At 44.9% G+C, this 15,722-nt stretch overlaps 1 protein-coding gene across 1 annotated transcript; it reads left to right on the top strand.

Moving 5' to 3' along the window:
* The first annotated feature begins 11,304 nt into the window (after positions 1-11,304).
* LOC123167814 (probable ubiquitin conjugation factor E4) lies at positions 11,305-14,617 on the top strand. The gene has a single exon (XM_044585674.1). The coding sequence runs from the start codon at positions 11,429-11,431 to the stop codon at positions 14,432-14,434; it is 3,006 nt and encodes a 1,001-aa protein (XP_044441609.1). The 5' UTR covers positions 11,305-11,428; the 3' UTR covers positions 14,435-14,617.
* The last annotated feature ends 1,105 nt before the right edge of the window (positions 14,618-15,722 follow it).

The raw sequence follows: 15,722 nt of genomic DNA, 5'->3' as shown, positions 1-15,722 counted from the left end.
GTGCGCCCCCTCCTAGGGCCGGCCTCCTCCTCCCTTGCTCCTTTATATACGGGGGCAGGGGGACACCCCATGGACACAACAATTGATCCTTGAGATCTCTTAGCCGTGTGCGGTGCCCCCCTCCACCATATTACACCTCGATAATACCGTTGCGGAGCTTAGGCGAAGCCCTGTGTCGGTGGAACATCATCATCGTCACCACGCCGTCGTGCTGACAAAACTCTCCCTCAACACTCGGCTGGATCGGAGTTCGAGGGACGTCATCGAGCTGAACGTGTGTAGAACTCGGAGGTGCCGTGCGTTCGGTACTTGATCGGTCGGATCGTGAAGACGTACGACTACATCAACCGCGTTGTGATAACGCTTCCGCTGCGGTCTACGAGGGTACGTGGACAACACTCTCCCCTCTCGTTGCTATGCATCACCATGATCTTGCGTGTGCGTAGGAAATTTTTTTAAATTACTATGTTCCCCAACAGTGGTATCAGAGCCTGGTTTTATGCGTTGATGCTATGCACGAGTAGAACACAAGTGAGTTGTGGGCGATATAAGTCATAGTGCTTACCAGCATGTCAGACTTTGGTTCCGCGGTATTGTGAGATGAGGCGGCCCGGACCGACATTACGCGTACGCTTACGCGAGACTGGTTTCACCGTTCGGAGCACTCGTTGCTTAAAGGTGACCGGCGGGTGTCTGTCTCTCTCACTTCAGTTGAACCGAGTGTGGCTACGCCCGGTCCTTGCGAAGGTTAAAACAGCACCAACTTGACAAACTATCATTGTGGTTTTGATGCGTAGGTAAGAACGGTTCTTGCTAAGCCCGTAGCAGCCACGTAAAATATGCAACAACAAAGTAGAGGACGTCTAACTTGTTTTTGCAGGGCATGTTGTGATGTGATATGGTCAAGACATGATGTGATATAATGTGTTGTATGAGATGATCATGTTTTGTAACCGAGTTATCGGCAACTGGCAGGAGCCATATGGTTGTCTCTTTATTGTATGAGATGCAATCGCCATGTAATAGTTTTACTTTATCAGTAAGCGGTAGCGTTAGTCGTAAAAGCAATAAGTTGGCGAGACGACAACGATGCTACGATGGAGATCAAGGTGTCGAGCCGGTGACGATGGTGATCATGACGGTGCTTCGGAGATGGAGATCACGAGCACGGTGCTTCGGAGATGGAGATCACAAGCACAAGATGATGATGGCCATATCATATCACTTATATTGATTGCATGTGATGTTAATCCTTTATGCATCTTATCTTGCTTTGATTGACGGTAGCATTATAAGATGATCTCTCACTAAAATTTCAAGATAAAAGTGTTCTCCCTGAGTATGCACCGTTGCAAAAGTTCTTCGTGCTGAGACACCACGTGTTAATCGGGTGTGATAGGCTCTACGTTCAAATACAACGGGTGCAAAACAGTTGCACACGCGGAATACTCAGGTTAAACTTGACGAGCCTAGCATATACAGATATGGCCTCGGAACACAGAGACCGAAAGGTCGAGCGTGAATCATATAGTAGATATGATCAACATAGTGATGTTCACCATTGAAACTACTCCATCTCACGTGTTAATCGGACATGGTTTAGTTGCTTTGGATCACGTAATCACTTAGATGATTAGAGAGATGTCTATCTAAGTGGGAGTTCTTAACTAATATGATTAATTGAACTTAAATTTATCATGAACTTAGTCCTGATAGTATTTTACAAATTATGTTGTAGATCAATAGCTCGCGTTGTTGCTTCCCTGTGTTTATTTTTGATATGTTCCTAGAGAAAAATTATGTTGAAAGATGTTAGTAGCAAAGATGCGGATTGGATCCGTGATCTGAGGATTATCCTCATTGCTGCACAGAAGAATTATGTCCTTGATGCACTGCTAGGTGACAGACCTATTGCAGGAGCAGATGCAGACGTTATCAACGTTTGGCTAGCTCAATATGATGACTACTTGATAGTTTAGTGCACCATTCTTAACGGCTTAGAATCGGGACTTCAAAGACGTTTTGAACGTCATGGACCATACGAGATGTTCCAGGAGTTGAAGTTAATATTTCAAGCAAATACCCGAGTTGAGAGATATGAAATCTCCAACAAGTTCTATAGCAAGAAGATGGAGGAGAATCGCTCAACTAGTGAGCATGTGCTCAGATTGTCTGGGTACTACAATCGCTTGAATCAAGTGGGAGTTAATCTTCCAGATAAAATAGTGATTGACAGAATTCTCTAGTCACCATCACCAAGTTAGTAGAACTTAGTGATGAACTATAGTATGCAAGGGATGACGAAAGTAATTCCCGAGCTCTTCGTGATGCTGAAATCGACAAAGGTAGAAATCAAGAAAAACATCAAGTGTTGATGGTTGACGAGACAACTAGTTTCAAGAAAAGGGCAAAGGGAAGAAGGGGAACTTCAAGAAGAACGGCAAGCAAGTTGCTGCTCAAGTGAAGAAGCCTAAGTCTGGTCCTAAGCCTGAGACTAAGTGCTTCTACTGCAAAGGGACTGTTCACTGGAAGCGGAACTACCCCAAGTATTTGGTGGATAAGAAGGATGGCAAAGTGAACAAAGGTATATTTGATATACAGATTATTGATGTGTACTTTACTAGTGTTTATAGCAATCCCTCGGTAATTGATACTGGTTCAGTTGCTAAGAGTAGTAACTCGAAACGGGAGTTGCAGAATAAACAGAGACTAGTAAAAGTGAACAAAGGTATATTTGATATACAGATTATTGATGTGTACTTTACTAGTGTTTATAGCAACCCCTCGGTAATTGATACTGGTTCAGTTGCTAAAGAGTAGTAACTCAAAAACGGGAGTTGCAGAATAAACAGAGACTAGTAAAAGGCGAGGTGACGATGTGTGTTGGAAGTAGTTCCAAGATTGATATGATCATCATCGCACACTCCCTGTACTTTCGGGATTAGTGTTGAAACTAAATAAGTGTTATTTGGTGTTTGCGTTGAGCATGAATATGATTTGATCATGTTTATTGCAATACGGTTATTCATTAGCAAGTTAATAATGATAGTGCAACTTATTTGTGGTACTGCCGTTTAGGTCATATTGGTGTAAAGCGCATGAAGAAACTCCATACTGATGGGATTTTGGAATCACTTGATGCTTGCGAACCATGCCTCATGGGCAAGATGACTAAAACGACGTTCTCCGAAACTATGGAGAGAGCAACAGATTTGTTGGAAATCATACATACAGATGTATGTGGTCCGATGAATATTGAGGCTCGTAGCAGGTATCATTATTTTCTGACCTTCACAGATGATTTGAGCAGATATGGGTATATCTACTTGATGAAACACAAAGTCTGAAACATTTGAAAAGTTCAAAGAATTTCAGAGTGAAGTGGAGAATCATCGTAACAAGAAAATAAAAGTTTCTATGATATGATCGCAGAGGTAAAATATTTGAGTTACGAGTTTGGCCTTCAGTTAAAACAATGTGAAATAGTTTCACTACTCACGCCACCTGGAACACCACAGTGTAATGGTGTGTCCGAACGTCATAACCGTACTTTATTGGATATAGTGCAATCTATGATGTCTCTTACCAATTTACCACTATCGTTTTGGGTTATGCATTAGAGACAGCTACATTCACGTTAAATAGGGCACCATCAAAATCCGTTGAGACGACGCCTTATGAACTGTGGTTTGGCAAGAAACCAAAGTTGTCGTTTCTTAAAATTTTGGGGTTGCGATGCTTATGTGACAAAATTTCATCCTAATAAGCTCAAACCCAAATCGGAGAAATGTGTCTTCATAGGATACCCAAAGGAGACAGTTGGGTACACCTTCTATCACAGATCCGAAGGCAAGACATTCGTTGCTAAGTATGGATCCTTTCTAGAGAAGGAGTTTCTCTCGAAAGATGTGAGTGGGAGGAAAGTAGAACTTGATGAGGTAACTGTACCTGCTCCCTTATTGGATCACAGAAATCTGTTCCTGTGACTTCTACACCAATTAGTGAGGAAGTTAATGATGATGATCATGTAACTTCAGATCAAGTTACTACCAAACCTCGTAGGTAAACCAGAGTAAGATCCGCACCGGAGTGGTACGGTAATCCTGTTCTGGAGGTTATGTTACTAGACCATGACGAACCTACGAACTATGAAGAAGCGATGGTGAGCCCAGATTCCGCAAAATGGCTTGAGGCCATGAAATCTGAGATGAGATCCATGTATGAGAACAAAGTGTGGACTTTGGTTGACTTGCCCGATGATCGGCAAGCAATTGAGAATAAATGGATTGTCAAGAGGAAGACGGACGCTGATAGTAGTATCACTATCTACAAAGCTAGAATTGTCGCAAAAAGGTTTTCGACAAGTTCAAGATGTTGACTACGATGAGAGTTTCTCACTCGTATCTATGCTTAAGTCTGTCCGAATCATGTTAGCAATTGCCGCATTTTATGAAATCTGGCAAAGGGATAAACAAAACTGCATTCCTTGATGGATTTATTAAAGAAGAGTTGTATGTGATACAACCAGAAGGTTTTGTCAATCCTAAAGGTGCTAACAAAATATGCAAGCTCCAGCGATCCATCAATGGACTGGTGCAAGCATCTCGGAGTTGGAATATACGCTTTGATAAGTTGATCAAAGCATATAGTTGTATACAGACTTGCGGTGAAGCCTGTATTTACAAGAAAGTGAGTGGGAGCACTACAGCATTTCTGATAAGTATATGTGAATGACATATTGTTGATCGGAAATAATGTAGAATTATTCTGCAAAGCATAAAGGAGTGTTTGAAAGGAGTTTTTCAAAGATAGACCTCGGTGAAGCTGCTTACATATTGAGCATCAAGATCTATAGAGATAGATGAAGACGTTTGATAAGTTTTTCAATGAGTACATACCTTAACAAGATTTTGAAGTAGTTCAAAATAGAACAGTCAAAGAAAAGAGTTCTTGCCTGTGTTATAAGGTGTGAAATTGAGTAAAGACTCAAAGCCCGACCACGGCAAAAGATAGAAAGAGAATGAAAGTCATTCCCTATGCCTTGGCCATAGGTTCTATAAAGTATGCCATGCTGTGTACCAGATCTATTGTATACCCTACACTAATTTTGGCAAGGGAGTACAATAGTGATCTAGGAGTAGATCACTGGACATCGGTCAAAATTATCCTTACTGGAATAAGGATATGTTTCTCGATTATGGAAGTGATAAAAGGCTCGTCGTAAAAGGTTACGTCGATGCAAGTTTTGACACTAATCTAGATGACTCTAAGTCTCGGTCTAGATACATATTGAAAGTGGGAGCAATTAGCTAGAGTAGCTCCATGTAGAGCATTGTAGACATAGAAATTTGCAAAATACTTACGGATCTGAATGTGACAGACCTGTTGACTAAAATTATCTCACAAGCAAAACATGATCACACCTTAGTACTCTTTGGGTGTTAATCACATAGCGATGTGAACTAGATTACTGACTCTAGTAAACCCTTTGGGTGATGGTCACATAACGATGTGAACCATGGGTGTTAATCACATGGTGATGTGAACTATTCATGTTAAATCACATGGCGATGTGAACTAGATTATTGACTCTAGTGCAAGTGGGAGACTGAAGGAAATATGCCCTAGAGGCAATAATAAAGTTATTATTTATTTCCTTATATCATGATAAATGTTTATTATTCATGCTAGAATTGTATTAACCGGAAACATAATACATGTGTGAATACATAGACAAACAGAGTGTCACTAGTATGCCTCTACTTGACTAGCTCGTTAATCAAAGATGGTTATGTTTCCTAGCCATAGACATAAGTTGTCATTTGATTAACGAGATCACCTCATTAGGAGAATGACGTGATTGACTTGACCCATTCCGTTAGCTTAGCACCCGATCGTTTAGTATGTTGCTATTGCTTTCTTCATGACTTATACATGTTCCTCTGACTATGAGATTATGCAACTCCCGTTTACCGGAGGAACACTTTGTGTGCTATCAAACGTCACAACGTAAATGGGTGATTATAAAGGTGCTCTACAGGTGTCTCCAAAGGTACTTGTTGGGTTGGCGTATTTCGAGATTAGGATTTGTCACTCCGATTGTCGGAGAGGTATCTCTGGGCCCACTCGGTAATGCACATCACTATAAGCCTTGCAAGCATTGTGACTAATAAGTTAGTTGCGGGATGATGTGTTACGGAACGAGTAAAGAGACTTGCCGGTAACGAGATTGAACTAGGTATCGAGATACCGACGATCGAATCTCGGGCAAGTAACATACTGATGACAGAGGGAACAACGTATGTTGTTATGCGGTCTGACCGATAAAGATCTTCGTAGAATATGTAGGAGCCAATATGGGCATCCAGGTCCCGCTATTGGTTATTGACCGGAGACGTGTCTCGGTCATGTCTACATAGTTCTCGAACCCGTAGGGTCCGCACGCTTAAAGTTACGATGACAGTTTTATTATGAGTTTATGTATGTTGATGTACCGAAGGAGTTCGGAGTCCCGGATGAGATCGGGGACATGACGAGGAGTCTCGAAATGGTCGAGACGTAAAGATCGATATATTGGACGACTATATTCGGACTTCGGAAAGGTTCCGAGTGATTCGGGTATTTTTCGGAGTACCGGAGAGTTACGGGAATACGTATTGGGCCTTATTGGGCCATACGGGAAAGAAGAAAAAGGGCCTCAAGGGTGGCCGCACCCCTCCCCTTGGTCTGGTCCGAATTGGACTAGGGAAGGGGGGCGCCCCCTTCCTTCCTTCTCTTTTTCCTTTCCTCTTTTCCTATTCCATATGGGAGGTGGAATCCTACTAGGACTAGGGAGTCCTAGTAGGACTCCACACTTGGTGTGCCCCCTCCTAGGGCCGGCCTCCTCCTCCCTTGCTCCTTTATATACGGGGCAGGGGGCACCCCATGGACACAACAATTGATCCTTGAGATCTCTTAGCCGTGTGCGGTGCCCCCCTCCACCATATTACACCTCGATAATACCGTTGCGGAGCTTAGGCGAAGCCCTGCATCGGTGGAACATCATCATCGTCACCACGCCGTCGTGCTGACGAAACTCTCCCTCAACACTCGGCTGGATCGGAGTTCGAGGGATGTCATCGAGTTGAACGTGTATAGAACTCGGAGGTGCCATGCGTTCGGTACTTGATCGGTCGGATCGTGAAGACGTACGACTACATCAACCGCGTTGTGATAACGCTTCCGCTGCGGTCTACGAGGGTACGTGGACAACACTCTCCCCTCTCGTTGTTATGCATCACCATGATCTTGCGTGTGCGTAGGAATTTTTTTGAAATTACTACGTTCCCCAACAAGATATGGGTTTTTGTAATCTGAAAATATAAAAACAGCAAGGTAACAAGTAACAAAAGTGAACGAAAACGGTATTGCAATGCTAGGAAACAAGGCCTAGGGTTCATACTTTCACCAGTGCAAGTTCTCTCAACAATGATAACATAATTGGATCATATAACAATCCCTCAACGTGCAACAAAGAGTCACTCCAAAGTCACTAATAGCGGAGAACAAACGAAGAGATTAATGTAGGGTACGAAACCACCTCAAAGTTATTCTTTCTGATCGATCTATTGGGCTATCCCTATAAGTGCCACAAACAGCCCTAGAGTTCGTACTAAAATAACACCTTAAGATACGCATCAACCAAAACCCTAATGTCACCTAGATACTCCAATGTCACCACAAGTATCCGCGGGTTTGATTATACGATATGCATCACACAATCTCATATTCATCTATTCAAACCAACACAAAGAACTTAAAAGAGTGCCCTAAAGTTTCTACCGGAGAGTCAAGACGAAAACATGTGCCAACCCCTATGCATAAGTTCACAACGTCACTGAACCCGCAAGTTGATCACCAAAACATACATCAAGTGGATCACGTGAATATCCCATTGTCACCACAGATAAGCACATGCAAGACATACATCAAGTGTTCTGAAATCCTTAAAGACTCAATTCGATAAGGTAACTTCAAATGGAAAACTCAATCCATTACAATAAGGTAGAGGGGGAGAAGCATCATAAGATCCAATTATAATAGCAAAGCTCGTGGTACATCAAGATCGTGCCAAATCAAGAACACGAGAGAGAGAGAGAGAGAGATCAACACATAGCTACTGGTACATACCCTCAGACCCGATGGTGAACTACTCCCTCCTCGTCATTGAGAGCACCGGGATGATGAAGATGGCCACCGGTGATGATTCCCCCCTCTGGCAGGGTGCCGGAACAGGGTCCCGATTGGTTTTTGGTGGCTACAGAGGCTTGAGGCGGCGGAACTCCTGATCTAGGTTTTGTTCTGGAGGTTTGGAGATATATAAGAGGTGTTGGCGTTGAGAACAAGTCAGGGGAGTCCACGAGGGGCCCACAAGGTCGGAGGGCGCGCCCTAGGAGGGTGGGGGCGGTCTCCACCCTTGTGGTGGCCTCGTGACTCTTCTGGTGCATCTCCGGTACTCCATGGGCTTCTTTTGGTCCAAAAACAATCGTCGTAAAGTTTCAGGTCAATTGGACTCCGTTTGATATTCCTTTCCTGCGAAACTCAAAAACAAGGAAAAACAAAAACTGGCACTGGGCTCTAGGTTAATAGGTTAGTCCCAAAAATCATATAAAATAGCATATGAATGCATATAAAACATCCAAGATAGATAATATAATAGCATGGAACAATCAAAAATTATAGATACGTTGGAGACGTATCACCTGTCATCTTGCTTAAGGCGTTACTCCGTTCTTTATGAACTTAATACTCTAGATTCAAGTTGCATAGTGGTCGATGTGTGGAGTAATAGTAGTAGATGCAGGTAGGAGTCGGTCTACTTGTCTCGGACGTGATGCCTATATACATGATCATTGCCTTGGATATCGTCATGATTATTCGCTTTTCTATCAATTGCCCAACAGTAATTTGTTTACCCACCGTATGCTATGTTCAAGAAAGTGAAAACTATGGCCCCCGGGTCTACTTTAATCATATATTAAAATCCAAAAATACCTTGATGCAATTTATTTACTTTTGTGTGTGTTTTTGTTTATCTATCTATCACTACGAGATTTGATCCTTACAATTAACCGCCAAGAGATTGACAACCCCTTGTTTGCATTGGGTGCATGTATTGTTATTTTGTGTGTAGGTACTGCTAACGAGGTGTTGCATGGTTTTCCTACTGGACTGATAACCTTGGTTCTTCGAGGAAATCCCAACACAGTTCACAGGTAGCACTCTGCCACCCGTATGACAAGATCCGCCACTCTACAACACCATGGTGCCCTCCAAAGCATCCACACTGCCCCACAAGGCAACACTCCCGCCTGGACAATGATGAAACAGTAGGATAACACAAGACACCAATGTATGATTGAAAATCGGGCTCCAAGGTGACACCTCCATATGGGGAAGTGACAGTTACGCCATCGTCGCCTATTCAGGCCAAGGACAAAACTTAGGATTTCACCTAAAGAACTCGACACCAAATGATAACTGATGTGAAGGGGATCCACAACGACAACTCCAAGGAAGGTAACGACATCCGAGGATGCCGTCGTTGCTGGCATTGACCGAGGCTAGTGATAGGGTTTCACCCAGAAGTCACCAAGCCCAAGATCATTACATCAAGCCCAACCATTCTCATGAGCCATGCTAGCCAATTGTCCTATAACGCTCGCCGCCGCCAACCCCACCACCATGGCCAGGAGCCCACCATGTAACCACAATCCATGATGGTCGCCCCCGATCCACTGCCAAGTGGGAGCCCCACCATTTTGATCCGAAACCCTAAAACCCTAGTGCCATGTTCGTATGATAAATTTTCAAGGAGCGTGGAGATGTTCCAATAAAATGTGAGCCCGTGCGGTTAGTTTGTATGTGCAGATTTTGCACTCATTGTGATACATCCCAACAACTACTCGCATAAATCGGGTCAAATTGTTATCAGAGCTATCACTTGTGGTCTCCTTATTACCATTGCTTCCTTCAAGTGCTTCAATTTCTTAGGTGACACCTTTTTTTTATGGAGGAAGATAATTTATTAAACAGCGGAGTAGCACAATCCAAGTCCATTGATGGGGTGATCCCAGGGGTAGTTCCTAAGCATACAACCGTTACACCTTGCACTCTACCAAATGCGCGAGCTCACGACTCATCATGTCCGCGCCATGGCTAATTAACCTTAATTACTTTCACATTATATTCCCTAGTTAATTCTGAATTACCATTGATCATCGATGCATACCACAAAATGGTTGGTGACTTTTCATTAACACTTCTTATGTGGCGCTTGAAGCATTAGATATGTAAAAATGATTTTGTCCCCACATGTTCAATGATTGCGGATGCATTTAACTCCAAGTTTGACATACAAAAGACTACAACAAAGAACTACACCCAAAAATACTCGTTATCCTATTACGCAACTTCAATGGGCTCCCTTGCTTCTCCCTCCAAATCGAAAAGGCCATCCAAGTGCCCCCCTTACTTCTTCCTCGTATGTCTGAACCGGATTCTTTGGAGCAAAAGAGCCATCCAAAGGGCTCCCCGAGTTGGGTCCGGACTGTTTTATATCCTCTATTGCAGCTTCAAATAGAGGGGAGGAGCCGTGGAGTCCAGACTATCTACCACATGGGATTGACAGCCGAACCCAACCAAAAAAACCCAGACCCCTCCCTTTCCCGCTCTATTTCTCACGGAGCCCTCCGCTTTAGAATCACCAAGCGCCCCCGTATCTGCCACACTCCCCTCACCTCGCCTCCGCCATGCCGCTCCTTCCCTTCTTGTTCCCCATTGGGGCGCTGCCCATCAGGCCACCAAGGAGAAGATTTGCGCCACCATAGTCGTCGCCGCTCCCGCCCTTGCCGACCGCTAGGTTGCCGCTGTTCGGTACTCCATGGAGGTAGTGGCAGAAGGCCTCGTTGAAGTTAAGTCCGCCATCGAGGCAAAGGATTTGGTGGGCTATAAGGGTGTGGCCATGACCCTCTACTACGATGCCTCAATATCAATATCTAACAACAGGTCAAGTCCCAGCTAGCAGGAGCCGAAGTCTCCTCCTGTGAGGAGGTCTCTCCGGTGGTAGTTGAAATCGAATAAAGTCCATGCAATGCATGAATATCACCGGAGTTGGTTTTGACATGATCGCCTTTTCTTTCTCTGTTTTGGGGTCCTCCTTGCAAAAGCTGGGACTTGGTTGTATTTCTCGTTTTCCCTTGGGTCCCTGGCGTAAAGTATGCGTCGATGCTTATCTGGTGGAAAAATCTGGGTCCTTCGGGACGCTTCTAACGTGTCGGCGTAGCCCCCCTCCCGTCAAAAGAAAAAAACAAACCCTCCAAACCCCAGCGAGTCCGCCGCAGAAGTCGACGCAGCCGCAACCGCAACCGCCGCCGCCGCATCCGATCCCATGGCCTCCCCGTCCGCGCCGGCGCCGTCGCGGCCGCAGCGCTCGCCGGACGAGGTCGAGGACATCATCCTCCGCAAGATCCTGCTCGTCTCCCTCGCGGCCCCGTCCGCCCCCAACCCCGCCGTGCCCTACCTCGAGCTCACCGCCGCCGAGCTCCTCTCCGAGTCGCGCCCGCTCCTCGCCCTCCGCGACGCCGCCGAGCGCCTCCTCATCGACCGCCTCTCCCTCCCGGACGCCTCGCCGCCGCCCTTCGCGTTCCTCGCCGCCGCCTTCGGCCGCGCCGCGGACGAGGCCCGCAAGATCTCCACGATCCGCGACCCCGCGCTCCAGGCGCGGCTCAGGGCGTCCATCGCCCACGTCCGCGGCCTCATCCTCTCCTACGCGCGCATCGTTGCGGGGAACCCGGATACCTTCCCGACGCCCCCCAACGCGCCCCACCCCGCCGCCGAGCTGCTCGTCTTCCTGCTCGCGGAGGCCGCCGACCCGCTCGACTCCGCCCCGTCCCCCGGCGCCCCGCCGCCGGGGGCCTTCCTGGACGAGCTCTTCGGGAACGCGGACTATGACGCCGTCGAGCCGGTGATGGGCGAGCTGTACGAGCGCCTGAGGCAGAGCGTCGACAAGGTATCCGCGCTGGGCGACTTCCAGCGGCCTCTCCGTGTGCTGAAGCGGCTGGTGGGGATCCCCAACTGCGCCAAGGCTCTGGTACAGCACCCCAAGTGGATTCCTAAGAATCAAATCATGCTGATTGGGGAAGGAAGAACCATGGAGATCTGCAGCTTGCTGGGGGCCTTCTTCCATGTCAGTGCTATTCCCGACCGTGAGTTTGCAAGCCAGCCTGATGTTGGGCAACAGTGCTTCTCTGATGCATCTACACGGCGGCCGGCTGATTTACTGTCATCATTCGCAGCAATACAAAATGTTATGAATAGCTTGCAGGATGGGCTGAGGGATGTTCTTCTAGTGCTGCTTAAGAATTCAGATACTCGAGAAAAGGTCCTTGAATATCTGGCAGCGGTGATAAACACAAATGCAGGAAGATCTGGCATGCGTGTGGACCCTTTGAAATGCGCAAGTTCGGGTATGTTTGTCAATCTCAGTGCTGTCATGCTCCGTCTGTGCGAGCCTTTTTTGGATAAAATGGAGTCGATGAAGGGCAAGATTGATGTCAAGTACCTCTTCTGCAACAAAAGAGTAGATTTCAAGAGCTTGACTGCTGTAAATGCCTCTTCAGAAGAAGTCTCATCATGGATAGAGAGCTGGAGCCAAGATAATGCCAGTGGAAAGGCAAATAAAGAGAATTTCTCATTTATTTGCGAATGTTTTTTCATGACGGCAAGGGTACTTAATTTGGGAGTGATGAAAGCTGTGGCAGATCTTAAACATATCTCTCAGGAACTTGCAAGGTGTGAAGATGATTTGGAGGCAAACAAAGCAATCAGAGATCAAGGAGGAAGTTCACCACAGCTTGAGCAAGATATAACACGCTTGGAGAAGATAGTTGCAGCCTTATCCCAGGAACAGTTCTGCTATGAATCTCAGATACTAAGGGATAGTGCTTTTCTTCAGCGTGCACTATCTTTCTACAGATTAATGATATTGTGGTCAGTAGACCTAGTTGGGGGATTTAAGATGCCTTTGCCATCAGAATGCCCCATGGAATTTTCTTGCATACCGGAGCATTTTCTTGATGATGCAATGGATTTACTTGCTCTAACTTCTAGAATTCCAAAAGCTCTGGAGGGCTTCCCATTGGATAATTTTCTCAATTTCAACATTATGTTCATGGCGAGCTCTTCTTACATTAAAAATCCTTACCTGAAAGCAAAGATGGTTGAAGTTTTGAAAAGCTGGATGCCACAAAGAAGCGGCTTGAAATCCACAGCCTCGTTATTTGAGGGGCACCAACTATGTCTCGATTATCTTGTCAAGAATCTTCTGAAGCTTTATGTGGATATTGAATTCACTGGCTCCCATACACAGTTCTTCGACAAATTTAATATTCGACACAACATTGCTGAGCTTCTTGAGTATTTATGGGATGTTCCCAGTCATCGAAATGCTTGGAGACAAATGGCTAAAGAAGAGGAAAAGGGTGTCTACTTGAATTTTCTGAACTTTCTTATCAATGATAGCATCTATCTTCTTGATGAGAGTTTGAAAAGGATTCTCGAGCTAAAGGAAATAGAGGCTGAAATGGCTAATACTGTTGCATGGGATAGCAGACCTGCTCAAGAAAGAGAGGAGCGGTTGCGCGCGTTTCATCAGTCAGAGAATATTGCTCGATTTGATATGAAGCTCGCAAATGAGGATGTTGGGATGCTTGCTTTCACGTCAGAACAAATTCCAGCACCTTTGCTTCTTCCAGAAATGGTGGAAAGGGTGGCGAGCATGTTAAATTACTTCCTCTTGCAGCTTGCTGGTCCCCAGAGGAAATCGTTGACTGTAAAAGATCCAGAGAAGTATGAGTTCAAACCGAAGCAGCTATTGAAACAGATTGCTACCATCTATGTCCACATTGCAAGGGGTGATAAGGAAGCTGTCTTCCCAGCTGCAATCTCAAAAGACGGAAGGTCATACAGTGAGCAGTTGTTTGCTAGTGCAACTAATATTTTGTGGAAGATTGGGGTAGATCCCCAAATCATACAGGAGTTTATGCAACTTGCAGGTAAAGCAAAAGCTGCTGCCGCTGAGGCCATGGATGCCGAGGCTATCCTTGGGGACATACCAGACGAATTTCTTGATCCGATCCAGTATACTCTGATGAATGATCCTGTGATACTACCATCGTCGCGGGTCACAGTAGATCGACCAGTTATTGTTCGGCATTTGCTCAGTGACAGCACTGATCCGTTCAACCGCTCCCAGCTGACTCAAGACATGTTGATACCAGATACAGATCTCAAGTTGCGCATTGAAGAATTTGTCAGGTCCCAGCAGTCGCGGAAGCGGAGGGCTGTCGACACTGAGACCGGGGAGCCTGATGGTGCTGCTGATATGGTGGAGTGAACTGCTAAAAGCTGGGATGGACAGTAGTTTCAGGCCGGATCAATTCTCGGTAAATGGTGTAGAGTGCACCCTGCAAATCTAAGCTTGTACACTTTGTCATGCATTGCCTTATCATGGACCGTTAGGTTATGTCAAGTTCACTTGTATAAACATTTTATCATTTTGTTCAGCGGTTAATTATTATTGGTGTGTGCGTTAAAAAATGGTATTTTTCCTAAAAAACAGTCGACTGTTCTCAATCAGGGCTTGATTTTCTGATCGCGCGATTTGTCTCCAGATTTGTATAGCCAGCCTTGTTTGTATTGTCGGGCCCGCTTGCCTTATTGGTTTTTGTTTTCAGCCTGTTATTCTTTGGGCGCCCGTTGTCTTTTTCTCTACCTGCATCCAGGAAGGAGGCCCATGGAGGCATCTCTTATGCAGAACAGAGACAGGGGGATGATGGAGTGGAGCGGCATTGTCATTGGAGGTTCAGTTGAGGAAGAAGCAGCTAGAGCTAGCCAGAGTTCGATCATTTAGAAAAATTACTGGATGTTTGTCTCCCAGGTTTCAGTTCTCTCTACTGTCATATCTCCTTTTGCAATTTGCTGTATGCACTTTTGTTCACCACACAATTTTCTTTCCTTCTTATCAATTGAAAAGGAGCCCATAGCTGGAAAAGCGGTGGATGTATTTTACTGAAATGGAACTAAAAGATCTTAATTAAGGCGAGTCAATACTACTATTTTTCTGCTAATTATTTGTGCTAGCAACCATGAATATTTGTGAATGTTCTTGATGCCAGCTTAATCCAGTTTTCTTCTTCTACCATTTAACTTATCTTCTGATATGTTTTCTTCCTCACTTACTTGAACACAAACTAGATTTTAGGATCTTTGAGGTAGGCCGTTCGTGTGGACCAGCTCTAGTCAATCAATTCAAATAAAATGATGTAGGCTGTCTTACAGAAAATTTTCTTCATCTGAAAGAAAGACAAAAAATATTCAAGTCCATGCTAGTATTTTTTGTCAAGATTGTATAAGCTTTCTTTTGGATATTAGTCATGTACTCCCTCCGTTCGGAATTACTTGTCATAAAAATAGATGTATCTACAACTAAAATACATCTAGATACATTCATTTCTTGGACAAGTAATTCCGAACGGAGGGAGTACTTCAGTTTAGGAAAAAATATGTCCATTCCTGCAGCCACTAGTCTCACCATGCCTTTTTTTTACCCAATAAGTTGAAAGCTTCATTTCTATCACTTATTTTCCTTGTATGTAACAGTTCATGGTTCTCGTCGTCCATTA

The sequence above is a fragment of the Triticum aestivum genome, chromosome 7D (genome assembly GCF_018294505.1).
Source record: "Triticum aestivum cultivar Chinese Spring chromosome 7D, IWGSC CS RefSeq v2.1, whole genome shotgun sequence".
In the NCBI taxonomy this organism is placed as follows: Eukaryota; Viridiplantae; Streptophyta; class Magnoliopsida; order Poales; family Poaceae; genus Triticum; species Triticum aestivum.
Note: the sequence above shows the minus strand (reverse complement) of the source record. Positions and strands in the feature narration are given on the sequence as shown.

Coding starts and splice junctions, on each gene's coding strand:
- LOC123167814 (XM_044585674.1), top strand. CDS start 11,429: ATGGCCTCCCCGTCCGCGCCGGCGCCGTCGCGGCCGCAGCGCTCGCCG.